The sequence below is a fragment of the Blennius ocellaris genome (assembly GCF_963422515.1).
Source record: "Blennius ocellaris genome assembly, chromosome: 9".
NCBI classification, from domain to species: domain Eukaryota; kingdom Metazoa; phylum Chordata; class Actinopteri; order Blenniiformes; family Blenniidae; genus Blennius; species Blennius ocellaris.
This window is the reverse complement of record NC_137658.1, coordinates 12,271,333-12,287,740: the sequence shown is the minus strand read 5'-3', so window position 1 is coordinate 12,287,740 and position 16,408 is coordinate 12,271,333. Positions and strand designations below refer to the sequence as shown.

General features: G+C 40.8%; 1 protein-coding gene across 2 annotated transcripts in view; it reads left to right on the top strand.

Moving 5' to 3' along the window:
• gria3b (glutamate receptor, ionotropic, AMPA 3b) overlaps window positions 1–16,408 on the top strand; it is a gene marked incomplete at both ends in the record, with an annotated part of 83,593 nt that overhangs the window by 16,150 nt on the left and 51,035 nt on the right. For both annotated transcript variants that reach the window (XM_080502788.1, XM_080502787.1), the window contains one exon: window positions 9,344–9,583. In XM_080502788.1, the coding sequence (XP_080358914.1) occupies window positions 9,344–9,583 (240 nt within the window). The remainder of the gene's footprint in view (window positions 1–9,343; window positions 9,584–16,408) is intronic.

Below are 16,408 nucleotides of genomic sequence, written 5' to 3'. Positions count from 1 at the left end.
AAAGTTTAGTATTACTTACAATTGTCTTCTGCAGTTCACCAAAGAGCTGTCTGAGATCTAAGTTGAATTTAGTAGTGAAATTTTACATTCGGATTTAATTTTAACCTAATTTCTTTGCAGAGTTCAGGCAAATACCTCCAGGCAATTATTGCCAAACACTCGATTGCAGGGGTGGGTGAGTTCAACGTCTCACCGTATGAATGAGTTGCAAGTGCAATTCAAACAGCTGTGCCGGTTTATTATTTCTGCGAGAGCTTTCACAGGATTGGCTCATGCTCACATGAGCAACATCAGGTCCCATGAAAAAAATCTGCAGAATGTGAAGAAGCGAAGGAGCACCCACTGCTCTCCTGCTCGCTGAAGGTTTTGTTTTAGGAAATAAAATGATGATGCCAGTTGCATCCCAAAATATGATTAGCATCTTTTGATTGGCTGCTGTCTCTGAAATGCTGTACCACATCTTTAAAGCATCCTAAACATTGACTGGAGGAACATTTTCACGTTATTTTATTAGTAGAAAACTCATTTAGTGATCACAATGTCTGTGTTCACTGGCCAATTGCTATTCTCTCATAAACTGGAACCTTTCAGACCAAATCCCATAAGAAAAGATACATTTTAGCCAATATTGAACTGGCAAACAACAGTACTCCTTAACTTGTGCATTTATTGAACTGTTTTTTTAAGGCTCATCTTTCTCGCTATGGATTTCCTTGAGCCTTAAATACAATTCAATTGAAATCAAATAAAGGCGGATGAGTTTGGGCTTTAAAGGGAGAAAGCACACCGCTGTAAAGGAAGAGTGCGCTGGATTTATAACGCCACAAAACAAGAGGAGCATTGCAAAACAGACTGCAGCACTATAATTGGTTTTATTTGTTTTTCAAGTTCGAGGAAATCACAGTTACAAAAATGACCTAAAAGTAAAGCCAGTTCAATACATTTCTGATGTTTACGAGTTCAAAAATAAAATCTTGTTCAATAACTTCCCCGAAAATATAAAACATATTGACCTTGTTGGCTGAATGAGATGGAGTAATCTTTGTCCACAAAATGTAATTTCATGGAGTCACAATAGATGGAATAAAATAACTGGAAACCTCATACTAAAGATGTACAATCCAGATGATCAAGAAGCATATTGATACTTAAGAAAGTAGAACATCTTCTAGATCATAAATCATTACATATTCCGCACTGTACTCATACTACCATATTTAAATTACCATGGAGTGGTTTGGGACATTCCAAAAGTTCATTGCATCCACAAATCATTCAACAGAAAAGAGCAATAAGAATCATTCATGAGGTTCGATGTCTAGATCGTAATAACACATTCTTTTCAAGCTGAAATGAATCAAATACATGGGTATGGTGTAATGTTTTCTTTTTGTACAACAAAGAAGGAAAGCATATTGTTTTACAAAAACTGTAGAAGAGGTTGGATTTAATAAATGTGTACTTATCAGTATTTCTTTTTAAATATGCATGTTTATATATAAGAATATGCTTTTTTTTCTATTTTATTTTGACAAAACTATTTGAGGGAGATTCTGAAAAGTTAATTCATCCATACACTGCCATTCCAAACTGGGTTTTCTGTCAAATATATACTGAGAAAATGTCTCCACAGCTCCTTCCATGGGACTGGTACAGCATCAGTCAGGCAACATAAGACATGAAGACTTTAACTAATCACATACATATGTGAGGATACAATGATGACTGGCTCTACCTACTTACTGCAATACCATGCCCCCCCCCCCCCCCCCCCCCCCCCCAAAAGAGAATAAAGAGACAACTACTCTGACCAGCGGGTGAATATTTCAGCTTGTTTGTTTTTTTTTACAGGACACAGTTTTGCCTACACAAGATCAGTCATTCTGCACGGCTCATTGAGTTGCGTCCGCGGCTCCCTCATATTCATGCACATTTATCTTATTTGTGCTAACACATTTTGGCAGCGACTTGCCACCATATCATGTTATTTGTCTTATTACAAATGGATCAAGTTTTCATACATGTTTTGTGGTGTATGGCATCATTTTTATTTATCCTGACACTGAAAACAACTGCTTATCCTAATTGTACATTCATCACATGCTGCCATTCAGACCCACGTTGATGCAGACACGCTTATTCGACTCATTAATGTTATTGTGCGTTGTGACTTTTATTACCATATTTAGCAAAGAAGGAAATGTTGGGCGTTTACAATTTGCAGTTGCGTGCGCTTTATAGATACAATAAACCTCACATTCATTTTCTGTTATGAAAGCTAATCATGTATATTTCATTGCTGTTTTATTTGGCTGGAATAACATAAATTCATTTCAAGATGAAGTAAAAAAAAAATCAACAACTAAATTTGAGAATTTTAGTTGGGTAAGATGACTGGGGAAAAGTGACCGTAGGAAGTTAGAAACCTGTCCTCGGGATGACCGACGTGCTCTGTGTGCGGCTGAGCTCGAGGCTAAGCAGCCTTAGTGACAGAACATCCTAAGGGCAGGCTCCATACTCCCCTTCATCCATCATGGACTGCACTGCTCTAACACATGTACATGTATAAGAACACACACACACACACACACACACACACACACACACACACACACACACACACACACGAAAGCACAGGTTTAAACGCAGGACACACGACAAGTCTTGACTTCAATGAAACAATGATGAAACTTTCTCAAATGCTTCAGAGTGAATGTTGTTTTTGTTTTTTGTTTTTTTTGCTGTAAAGGCACCTGGAGAGGTCAAACTCAGTATATGCTTACCTGGAAGCCCACAAATATGAAGAATGCATTTTATCTTTTCTTATTCTCAGAACTTGCTTATTGTGCTGCCTTGCAGTCTTTTTTGTTCTGAGCATATGCATATTTGTACTCTATGGCCATTGCTGCACCTGTACTGCGGTTTCTCATGATTACATCATTATATATATGAAATGACCCCTTTGCAGTCTCGGTAGACTCAAAAATCTACTTTTGTAGTAAGTACTGAATCTGTATTTATTGATTTTCTGTTGTCACTGGAGTCAACAAGCATAAAGTTTCTACTATAAAGAAGTAGTGGGAGTTGATTCAGCAGGACTGGAAACAGCTTCTTTCCACCGTTTCACGGCGCCATCACTCTTGAGCAGTTCTTGAATCTTGGCTTAACAGTCTCAAGCACTTCACATCTCAATATGACAAGAGCTGATACATTCCCCCAGGCCCCTACAAGCTTTCTCCCCACGACAGCGTCCCTTCTTCAGCACAGGACTGGTTGTTCCTGGTGGGGGGGCGGGAGTACCAGTGAGAGCAGCCACGAGGGCCAGAGGGAGGAGAAGACCCGAGATACAGGCAGGGAATGGAGGACGAGTGGCTGAGGGGAGAAACAACGGAGCCAAGGAAAGAAAGTGAGAGTGTGGGTTTTGTGAAAGAGGCGAGGAAAGCAGCAAAAGCGATACAATCATCATTGACATTTACTGTTGCTGGCCTTCTTCCCAAGGCTGTGCAAGGCTTTGGCTCATGGGCCACAAAAGAGCATGGAAGTCCAAATACTCCAAGTGCATGAAAGGGTGGTTTTTTTGTGGGGTTTTTTTTATGAATTAGCTCAGCGTGCCTGCAGGATACCACATATCCTACTGAAGTAGCATTCCAGGCCAGCCATCTCAAGTGATGCATCAGAAATGTAACATCCCCGTAGCACTGCTGAGTGTCCTGATTATAGAAGGGAATGAGGGCGGCACACTGTGTGTGTTTGACCAGTGAACTGGAGACGGGATGCATGGTTCCCTGCAGCAGGAAAGGGGAGGAAGAGGAGGAGGGAGAAGAAGGGAGGAGGCACGGTTAGCTGCAGAGGAAGAAAAAAAAAAGGGGCAAGTGAGATACAAGGAGGAGGAGAAGAAAAGGAGGCCGATGATGTGGAGTGTCTTCATGCAGGTCCTTGTAATGGCTGTCAGTGCACAGATAGTTGTCTGAAGACTTGTGAGTAAATTAGCATGAATGAAATTCATGGTGACACACAATCACCAAATCATTTCAGCTGATGTGTCATCGCTTCAGAGTTTGAGACAGGTTCAACCACCTCATTTCCACATCGGGCGCCACATTTGTTTCCCTTGTATTTAATCACAGCGAGACAAGAGGCTGGTGCTTCTCTCCACAGCAGCCCCGTGCCAGTACTGTGTCATTTATATATATATTTTTGGGGATCTTTCCAAAGTGGAGCAGCAATCTTTGGTCCACTGATGGAGCGCAGAGATATTATGGGGGGAACAATCTGAGAGGGAAAGAGATGCACTCAGGTGGAGAGAGATACTGCCATGCTTGAAGAGGTAGTGTGCTTTGGGGGACAACCAGATGGCCGAGGTAAAAAAAAAAAAAAATGCAAGCAACAAAAGAAGAGGTCAAAGAGGATAGTGACGATAGCGCAGAGGAGAGAGACCAAGGGGTGTTAAAGGCGAAGAAGTTTAGCGCCGCATGGGAAGACATCTCTGAAAGAAAAGAAGTCATGAAATACTTTTAATGTATTTGGATCTTTTCTTCACTTCAGTTTAGTTTTGATTTGAAAAAAAAAACAACCCAAAACAAATCACAAAATCAAATAAATGCTTCAGTAAAAAAATGTGATTTCAATGGATTTATCCATTCCTTTCTCCATGTGTTTTTTAATCACTTTTTCCTCACGCGTGTCATTATTGTTCTGGTTAAAGAAGCACATGTTGATTTTGAGCAACTCAAACAAACCCTCCACATATATACACAGACTTAAATAGGATGTCATGATGAATTAAAATCCTAAATAACAATTGCGAAAGAGTACGCTCATGCTAATAGATTCCGCTTATTTTGCATGTATTTTGTGGCTGATCAGCTATGAATAATAGTGGGATTGACGACATGTGTTTAAATGAGGGTTGCTACTGGAGGATGGAGAGCTGAGTGTGAGCAAGCACAAAAATTTAATTTGGTAACAAGAAGCTGGAAGTGTTGGTGGAGTTACGGTAGTTAAACTCATTGGAGAGACAGCAAGAAAGATTAAAAAAAAAAGAAAAAAAAGAAAAGAAAATCTGAATTTGGATTAAAAGGGCAATAAGGGAGATGATCTGTCACAAATTCAATGCTTTGAAGACAAGCCCGCTATATATACACTATAATATAATCTTCAGGCTGGAACAATTTGAGCAGCAGCAATGAGTGTGCAATCAATTCTTCCTGCACAGATTGCTATTATTTATTAAAAAAAAAATTTATTTGATGATATTTATCTGGCTGACTCTGCTTTTCACTGCAGAGAAGTTTTAAGTTTTTTCATTCTAAGTTGGTTAAAGTTTCTTTCTCTCTAGTTTATGTACTAATAACCATTCAGCCATCGTTATTCGCACTCAAATATATAGAGTTTCTTTAAAATGAAAGGTTGAAAAAGTCCATGCACGGCAAATTAGTGAAGTAGCAAATTGGGTCAGCTTAAAACAAAAATGCACATTAATTAAAAAAGTTACTCAAAAATATGTCATTAAAAAAACCCCACTTCTGCTCTCCTTACAGGCGAACCCTGCTGTTCACGATAAGAGCCAGCACTTCTTTGTTTTCCCTCTCTTGACACGCAAAATTGGTTCGTTCAATTTTCTCTCAGCAGTTTTGAAAAATAATGGTTGTACCTGTTTTCTATTTTACAAAGGAGATTGCATATTTCTTCAATCACTCATGACTCCCAGCCACTTACTGTACTTTAGGTTTTAAGGTTTTTGCAGCTCAGATTTACTCTCATCTGCAGGCCACGGAGCATAAACACCTTCTGAACCCAACAAGCACTAAGATGTGGTTTTCCTGGTTGGCCTCTCGCCATGAAAATGAACCAGCAGTGATTAAAGGGTGAGAAAACAAAAGGTCTTTCCACAGCCCGGCTTACGGCACTCCAATGAGAATCAATACTGCTGCTTCTATTAATTGTATGAACTGTTAGACAAACTGTGGTCAGGCCTACATGGCACACACACACATCCATACACATGCATCTCGGTGAAACCCAGCTTTTTCAAATCTAATGATGTTTGCGAGGGCTCGGGAACATGAAAGTGCTGGTGGAGATCGAAGAGCGAGCGTTCACTGCAGACAAAAAGTTCCGCGATGGTGCAGAACCGCAGCACCGGCTGGAAGATCTGAACCGTTGAGAGCTGAGGGTGTGGGCCCATAAAAACAGGACATATCACTGTCTGTGTGGAACACTGTTATTAACATCACCACTATGAGAGGAATATAGAAGGAGTTCAGATCACTCCTCAAGGCATCGCTGTAGCACATAAAGCTTTCAACTACAATGAGGTGGCAGCGCTCAAAAGGCTGCAACACTGGCGTGGGGGCGTAGAGACATGATGAGGGGTGTGAGTGCAGCAAGACGATACGGTCTGGACGTATCTGTTTATTGAAGCTTGGGCTTGCTCAAAGCTCAACCTAATAAGCAGAGGACAGCTGAGCGGAGAGAGGGAGAGTGCCAGATCTGCTCTCCCAGGGTAGGTTCTGTGTCAGTACTGGCCCAAATTAAGAGGGAGTGCAGAGGAAACCGGGCCTCGACAAGAGCTGCAACTCCTCCTGGCTCCCATTCAGTGTAGGAGATTGCACCACTCACCCTGCAGCACTTACCCACAATACTGCTGTCCATCTGTTGATTCACTTATCAAGCAGCTGTGTGTGTGTGTGCGAACGCATGCTTGTGTGTGTACGCATGTGCTCACGTTTCCATCCGCGCACAGCCCGGCCCTCGTGTGTATGTGAGTATGCATCTAGCTGTGGCTCAGAATGGATGCTTATACCTTGGAAGAGGTGTCTGTGCCAGGACAGATAGGGAGGGAATAGAATTAAAAAGGATGAGTCAAATCCCACCAGTGACTCCATCTCTCATTCACACAGCAATTGTGCTTAAAGAGATGGACACATAAGAGGTGTCATGTTAATAACTGAGCATCAGAAAAGCTTCAGCGGGTTGGAGTGTCACTCTGCACAAAGACACGCCAATAATCATGGGTAGAAAGGGAAAACTAAGTAACACGGTTGTTTATATGTGCAGCTTTAGCTCGAGAATGTTGAAGGCACAAAATGCAAACCGTCAGCCTGCCGATGGATTGTTTTCAGTTGGAATACTAACATCTCTTTTTCAGATCAACATTTAAACAAGTGACAACGCTCTCGTTGATACATTCCTCTAAACGACTTTGAATGGTTATCCAACAGCCAATCAGAATCAAGTACTCTGTCTCGTCATGGCATATGCCTGGGTAGACCCTTCCCCCCCTGTCATCTAACCACTGTACTGGAATATTCAAAGTGTTTACGGATGTTACGAATGCTTGATTACCCAGCGGGAACACTTCAGAGTCAATCAGAATAAGTGAACATTTATTCATGATAGGGTAGGAAAGCAAAACACACCTGTAGCTCTGAATATTAGTTTATGCATTAATGGCGTCTGACTGAATCGAAGTCACCTCTGCCTAACAATTTACGCTGTCCCACTAGAGTGCATGATGAATACACAAACAAACGGAAGTAAGTAATGTAAGATACACATGCTGAAAAAAAAAAAGACAGAAAATTGCTCATCGTGCTGAGGTATTCATTTCCTGTAGTGGTTGTGAAAAACATTTGAATGATTGTATACACAAACAATTTACCATTTTATTCTTCAACCTTTAATTATTTCAGTTAAATGTTTTTACTGAATAGCTAGTTAAAGACATTATTTTTTATGAGGAAGCAGATCTCCAAGGGTGCTTTATTAAAACTCAATTTTGGCCAATTTAAATTTATTATTATTTTTTTTTCATTGTAAAGGCTCTGCTCTTACCGGATCTCATTTGTCATCCAAGCGTGGATAAAAGCAATGTAGGTGTAACTGACACCGTGGCATCAGCTCGCATCGACGTGGGTATAAGGTCATTGAAAGTGATTCAGCATTCACTTTTCACTCGAGGCAGAGAGAGTTGTCTTTTTCTTGCTCTTCCGTGGGAGGCAACAGAGGCAGCGACAGGCAGCGGCGGCTGCGGCGGCCACAGCGGCGGCCGCGGCCACGGCGCTCACAGCGACTGTGAGTGCTGCAGTGAGTCGTTCACTGTGGATGAGGGAGCAGAGCGATAACTGGTGGGAGCTCCTAGTGGGAGCTGGGGATCTTGGCTGAATGGAGAGACGTTTCTTTCCTGACACTTCATAGCAGCACGCATGTCCACACGCACACACACACAGCTTCCATTTGCCAATGCCGTCTTCTTTGTGCATGGTGCATTAAAGCACATTTGTGTTTGCCAGATGCAGATGAAACAACGTTAACCCCTCAACGGCTTTAGGCTATTGTTTTTATTTCATTTATTTCTACCCGATAAAACAGCGAAATCCACAACAGTGCATCCATAAACAAGTAATCTATGAAACGAATACAAAAGGCCTTTGTCCTAACCACCCCACCTTATCAAAACTGTGCTGGATTAAGGATTAACAGTACTATAATACTGAGTAAGCAAGCAAACACATGATTAAACCCATTCTAGAACTGTGCAGTAGAGGCAGCAGATAAAGACAACATTTATTTTAGGCATAGTGAGACTATAGGTGAGTATTTCACTGAAACACCCTAAAAATGACAGAATTCTGCATTAATATCAGATATAGTGGAAGGTGTTAACATGGTGTATAAATCACACAAAAAATGTGTATCATTTTCTCGTGTGACTGCCAATTATTCTCGTTACTAAGTAGATCGATCCTAAATTAAGGAGAGTGTTTTGGGAGATTTCACACAATGGTAATATCTGTGGTCACAGTGGCTTTGCAGTATTTCATTAAACTGTTATATCACACCAGTAAAAGCTCACTTCTTTCAAGTGCCAACCCCCACTTCACTTTGGTGTCTTATAATTCCTTCTTCTTTTTTTTCTTCTTTTACTTTTCTCCAATCCAAGATGATGTAACCCTGACGGCATCGCTGGAATTTGAATTTTCGAGGAATGATGAATATGTGCTCCATAAAAGAAAACGGCTTTATTTGAAACATAAAACATTGTGACGCTGTATGTGAATATTATAAACAGGAAAACACTTCAAGCAACTGTTAAATATATATATATATATATATATATTTATATATACACACATTTTATTTTCAATAATATATTTCAAAGTGCATGGGATATTTAGAGTGTCATGAACTTTTAACTGGCCATTAGTGGTGTGTCAAATAACTCAAATGCTCTATCGCTGCCTTAAAGTGTTGAGGCTCACATCTTTGCCATTGCACGCACGCATTTTGCTGACGAGTGTTTTAACACTGGCGCCCTCTCGCCCTCTCCCTCTCTCCCCAGTTTGCTCTCAGTTTTCCCGCGGGGTGTACGCCATCTTCGGATTCTACGACAAGAAGTCCATGAACACCTTGACCTCGTTCTGCGGCGCTCTGCACACCTCCTTTGTCACACCCAGTTACCCCACCGATAATGAGGTGCAGTTTGTCATCCAGATGCGGCCCGCCCTCCGGGGTGCTGTCCTCAGCCTGCTCTCGCACTACAAATGGCAGAAGTTTGTCTACCTCTACGACACGGACCGAGGTAAGTGACAGCGTGAGCCTGAATTACAGCGCAGGGCCACGTTACAGTGATGCAGAGTAGGGGATACACAGCGGGGTTAGCAAAGGACAGATTTAGCCCATAATACTTCATGAAAGCCTTGTAAATGCTTGAACTGTTAACACTGCACTATTTCATACAGCCGTGTGATGTTATGCAAATGTGAAATATGTTCATGAGCAGCTCGTAACACTTGTAATAACGCATTACACTTAAAGAAACGGCGCGCTCTACGAGCTATAACCTTTGGATTTTTCTAACAGTTGGTTGGTTGATGTCACTTAATCTTCTGTTTAATCGTGTTGTTGATATTGGCTCGTCTTTCATCTGAAATGAGGTATGTCACAGCTGCTACTGAAATGTTTTCCACAGAAATCGGAGGCTGTGGCTGCCTGTGGGGGCTGCTTATTGTGCTGCATCAATGAGGGGTTTTGTGTCGTTCCCAGATTGCATTGCCTTGTTGACGCTGCGTATATGACAACCTGTCAACATGGCGAAGTGTTCATTTTCTGGGATTTCTAATGTCAAACGAGAAAATGAGCTCATTATCTCTCAACAGAATACTGATCCCCTCCTCCTACAGAAACTTTAGTTTGCTCACACTGCACCTGGGCAGGAGGGAGGGTTATTTCCAGGAAGTGACAGACAAAGCCGAATTATGTCCTTGTGAGGGGGCCAGATATGAGCAATACATTTTACTGTTGCACTGTACATTGCACTTTGTATTTGCTTTGTTTATTCGCTCATTATAGAAAGGTCCTGAACTGTAGATATGCTTCGAGCCACCTGTCTTTCCCTGCAGCATGCTTTGCACTTTCTTTCTTTTTTATGGGCCACCCTCATGCCCCTGCCTCCCTCGGTTTCTTGCTTTGAGGTGGAATACGAAGTGAGCTTTTGCGCAGGGTTTTCTGTCCATGGGTCTGTGGGCCTATAGGGCCCAGAGCTGAGGGCCTTAATCCTCCACACAGCCTGCAGATAATATGTGGTTAATTAGGGTCACTCCGACGAGGACACTCATTGGATCTTCCCTGCGGATGCTCACAACCCACACGTCCTTCAGCACAACCGATACAGCTCGGCCCCCGTCCCACTGCTTTTCCACTTCTGTCTGGCAAGTGAGACTGTCTGGGGCAGAGTTTGATTTGCAGTGGAGGAGGGACAGGCAGCCTGAAATACCAGAAAGAAAAAAAACAAAAAAAAAACCAACAACAATAAGAAGAATGAGATGTTGCAGTGAGGGAGAGAGTGATGATTAGAGGAAGGGGACTTAAGAGGAACGAGGGAATAAAACACCAATTCGGTCCAGCAATTAAAGCAACAGCAGGCACGTGTGATTTACAGCCCGTTACCTGTGTACGGACAATTCCCAGTGTACAGTACATCCCTGTGTGCCGAGACGCATGCCAAGCCAGTTTTACCCCTCTCCTTACTGCCAGTGGTGTAAGGCGATCCCTTATTAGTGGGAGGACATTGGCCCCAGGAGGGGATTAAAGTCGTTTATTGATGCACTCCATCCAGCACTTTGGGGGGCTTTGACACTTGGCTCATCAAGCAGACAGATGTGTCAGAGAGCTCCTACCTCCGCTTATCAGGTAGCACAGCTCCCCTGGCAATATGGACACTGTCTGCTGGCTAAACCACAAGGACTGACATGGGAAAATTGTCTTCAAGGGTGTACGCCTCTTTTTCTTTCCGCTTCTCCTTCATCCCTCCGGCTCTGAAGCAAAAGGTAAACCCCTCATCAACCCTGCACCGTTAGCGCTGCCCCATGTTTTCCATTTAAATTCATTAAAAAGTTGGTGACGGCAGACAATAGTGAACGGGGGAATTCTCGATGCCGAACATAACGCAACAATGGCTCATTACTTTTAGTACTGTAGTTCTATATGTTATCATTACTCATTGCCATTTACATTATTGTTTGCTTATTACAACACCAATTTAAGCTATTTTCTTATGTTTGCTCCAAAAACGAAGTATTCATTTGTAATCTAAGCAATTAATGATCCTTATTTATCATCATAAATCTACATTTATCCATTACTTGGATTGTCTTTTTCCCACTTCTGCTCATTTACCTTTATGTAATGAATTAAAGCTTCGAGAGGGAGGCATTGTTGTTTGTTCTGTCAAGAAAACATATTAATCAAGATGAGCTTTAAAGTTTTTTTTCTTAATGATCAATTTTGGCTATTTTGGACAAATCAAGTTGTTGGAAGAAGATTCCCTTCACAAAGCTTGAATCAAATTATGCCCAATGTCCACACACACTTTTCCCCACACCAAGCAGTTGCCTGTGTTTAAAGTTTCTCACATTATAAGACTTTCTTGTTAACAGCTGCTGGGATATGTAGGTAATAGTAAAAAGAAAAATGACATATCTCTGTGTTTGTGAGCTTCTTGAGACCTTCTGTATAATTTGCAACTACTGTAATCCTTGAACTGACTTTGCACTTTAAAAAAACAAACAAATAAATGATGACTCTGCATTACTGATGATGACCTCAGTTAAAAATGTGTTCTTCAGAAATATTAGATACACCTAACACTCACGTGCTTTTATAATGAAAGGGAGAACTCATGTTGTGAAAAGGCATCCCCCTGACCCCGTGACCCCCCAGATTCCTATCCACCATTAGACTTTCTGGTACCTTCCATGGGAGGCCGACACCACACTATGAAGCCTGCAGACAGCCACTGTCATGGTCGTACAACCATGTTTCATTGTTTTTATTCGTACGGTTCAGTTAACTGTGAACCTTTAGATCATTCTAATTAATTTTGCTCACACATTTCTCTGCCTTCTTTCATGTAAAATTTGATGTTTCAACATATTAGAATATAATCCTGGTTGTGAATCAATGAAATATTAGATTTTTTTTTACTGACTCTTGGTAACATGGCCCTGCAATACCAAATGGTTTCGTATGAAGCTTTGATAATAGATTTTCTAACCAATTCCAGATCCTTCTGTAGATAAACAGCAAATTAGAAAAAAACAACCCCAAAATGATGAATTAACTTCTGCCCACAATTCACCTGTTGCAGTGCATTATTCTCCTGAGTGCCTTTTTTGCTTTTTAACTTGTGTTTGATAAAAGCATTGATCATCCACAACACTGGAAGCAACTACACAATTCTCCAAACTCTCCTATTAGAGAGAGAAAAAGAACACAGTACAACAGAAAAAAGAAAAAAGAAAAAAAGCATTCACATAGCTGAGTTCTACCAAGAGGTTTTATTCAGTCAATAGAAAAGATTAATTACAACCACACTATTCATTTGGCTCTGTTATTGGACCGGCAAAAAATGCTTTTAGGGGTTGAAGTAGTGCTTTCAGTCGGAGAGTGATGGTCCATATGCTTCAGGCTCAGATGTATTGGAGGGAAATGGAGGGAAATTTGTTCCCTAAATGCCAATATCAGACAGCTGTTTGAAAGCAGACGTTATGATGAAGGAACTGCACTGGAAGCAAATGGAGCCTCCGTAGGCAGTGTTATACCAGCTTAATAAGTGACTACTCTCCTCTTATCAGAGGTAATATATTGACAAGCTGCCTTATATGTGTGTGTGCATCACAAAGAGGGAAAGAAAGAGAGAGAGAGTTAATATTCGTGTGGGTAGCGAGAGAGAGAGAGAGAGAGAGAGAGAGATGAAAGATCCTAACTGATATCACCACTCTTCCCCTTTGATTCTCCCACAAACACCACATGCAACGAGTTGGGGAAAACCTGAATATTCCTGCAACACACCTGTCCCATATCCTGCCTCTTTTTTTTTTCAGTTCACATCAGCACTTCGATTTCCCCTTAAAAGTGGAGTGGTATAAGGGTGATGGGGTGAAAGTAGATACAGCTTGCCCTTTTGGTTGTGGCGGTCAGGTATGGGCAGATAATTGCCAGGTCTGTGCTGCAGAGACAGATGATTACAGGCTTTATTGTCTCTCCCAGGCACAATCAACCCTGATTCAGCAATCTTACCTCTCCTTGATTTATGAGCCACTCTCTCTTTCCTCTCTTCCTCACCCCCGCTCTATACCTCTTCTTTATATGCTTTGTCTGATGTCCCTCCTTTCTCAGTGTTTACCTTTTAGCTCGCTGCGACTGTCATTGTGCACAATTCACAAGCTTTTTCTTCCTCAAATGGAGCAAAGTGTCACGGCGTAAGATGAATTGGGAAGCAAACCACAAGCAGTCAGACAATTTGTTGCGCATCGATGTTAAAAAACAAATTAGAATTTTTCAGGATCAGTTAAGTCGAATCTCAATGCCGCAGTGCTCTCGGTAATTTTTTTAACAACTGGCTGCTGAAGTATACAAAAGCAGCCTTCTCATTATACCTGATGACTGTCGATTTTGCTGGCTGGAATGAGAATTGTCTCTGGCAGCTTTTATCAGCTCTTGCCGGCTAATTAGGATTAGGTTAGCTCCATAAGTAGGTTGGAAACACTGGCTCACTTTTTAATGCTTCCAGCAGAGTCAATTTAAAACAAGAACCCTGTAAAATGGGTTCCAGATATCAACTTAATAGCAAAGCAAATGGTATTGGAGCCACGGCAGCATTTCTATAGCAAAACGTCAGCTTTATAATTCCACTTGTTGATTGTCACCATCTACCTTAAAATGGAACAGAATGTTGTTTTTTTTAATGTAGTGCACATCACACACAAGACAAGTCAATATATTAGACAGTTAAAGACTGCATGTGATGCCCTTTTTTCCCCAACAGCCAGTGCAGTGCTGGGTGTCCCGGTGAAATGTTAACACAAAGACAAAACATTGAGGAATAAGTGTTTTACACCAAAACAGGGCATCTTTAGGTTGAGTCCATTAGATTCTAATCTGCTTGAATGCAAATAAGCAATTGCTCCTCTTTTCCTCGGTATACTTACGCAAACAAAACATCCCCGTCTCCATGACAACCAGCAGGTTGAGCTGCAACTGAGACTTAAGAAAACTAAGGTGCAAACTATATATAAACTATATAATGGTGAATAATAATCCTTGTAGCTGTATGCAGACTGTTGCTACTCATACTTAAGGCAAGTACATTAGCATTATTAATGATCCTACACAACATTGGTTTTCAATTATCACAGAGTAACAGAGTAACAGAGTAACAGAGTAACAGAGTAACAGAGCAAGATCTAAGCAGGATGTTAAAGTGCTCACAGTCACCTCCTCTGGTCTCTGGAGAACAGTTGGTACTGCACAGAGACTGAGTCTTGATTCATGTCCTGAATTGTCCCGACCTAATGTAGAGAAGCAGTCCAATAGAAAATGGTTGGCACATACAGGCTTTTATCTTTACTTGCCGGGACATTGCCATCATAAATAAAATGAATACAGGCTGGAAGCCTCTGTAGAGGCACATGTCTTTACAGCCCAAACATATTTGCTAAAACGTGGTAAAACTTCTAACTTTTGGATGGAGATACTCAGGAACATATAAAGTAAAATGTTTTTATGATTACTAAGTTGGTGGGCAATTTACTGAAAATGGTTAAGAAATACATGGACTTCTTCCTTGGAAGGCAATCAAGTACCACATCACAAGATACCACAATAAAAGTGATTTTTTTTTTTCTCATAAAAAGTCCCCTTTAATGCAAAGACTATGATGGATAGGCTATGCATAAATACAATATTGCATCTTATATTGTGTCCGTATTGTAAAAGTCTGGATGCAGGGATATTATTACAATTTGTATGCGATGCCCTTTCAGGCATTTATAGGTTGCATTAAAGTAATGCGGTATAATTTTTTGAGAATGATGAGGAGCTTGTAGAGTATTGATCATTAAAAGTTGCTGCAGTGAACCACAGGGAGAAGAATATTGTTATGAACAATACAAATTCTGGATGTAATCTCACATGCAGTCCTTTATCAAGCTATACTTGTTGTTGTATTCATTACTTCATGACATTATGATGGTTTTTATAATCATCATAATGTGATAATATGACTTTAAAGTAAAGTACTTCTGTAGACAAACAAGGTTACAAGCTTTTAAATTTCACTAAATGCTGGCAGATATCCAAACTGTCCTCAGTAGAATCTCAGTATTAAAACTACAGCTGCATTTTTGAAGCAAATAAATTATCACTGTGGTGTGATTTGTTTGCATAGTATACACTACACACACATTGTATTATAATAATTTGAGACTACACACAGTCTTAGATGTCTGCTCATTGATTTAAAGGCTGCATTAAAGCAAGTTGGCATAATTTTACATATATTACAGACTGACGTTTGTGTCTAATACATTTTGTCGTGCTAACTTTTTCCAACAGTACCTATTGCTTAGATATTGTAGTAATGCGTGACAAGGCATCAGGATATTTAATTTCATTCATAGCACTTACACTAAAAAACAAGTATGCCTTTCACACATTTGCTGGCCAGTGATCGTTGCTATTAGAAGTAGTATAAAGTCCCAATTTACCACTCTCTGTTGACTTCTTCTCATTAGCTAAAAGCCTTTAAACTGGAATGAAAACTTCTTTAACACGTTGTCACACTTATTTATATGAACTGGTTGAAACTTTTTAATTATGATTACAGTGTGGGCAGTGGGGGCCATGCTGCTCTTCTAACTGTTAAGGATAAAGACTCATTTACATGCTTGTGCAAACATCTTCTCTAATGGCTTTGGCTAAGGTTGGTGGACTTTAAACTCCCACAGATCCAATACAGAGGATCCAGCTGCAGATAATACCCCAAACCCTGTTAGTACCCAGTTGTATTCACCCCGACTGCATTAATACGATGCATTTGATGAACGAGGTATTGTTCATGCCGGCT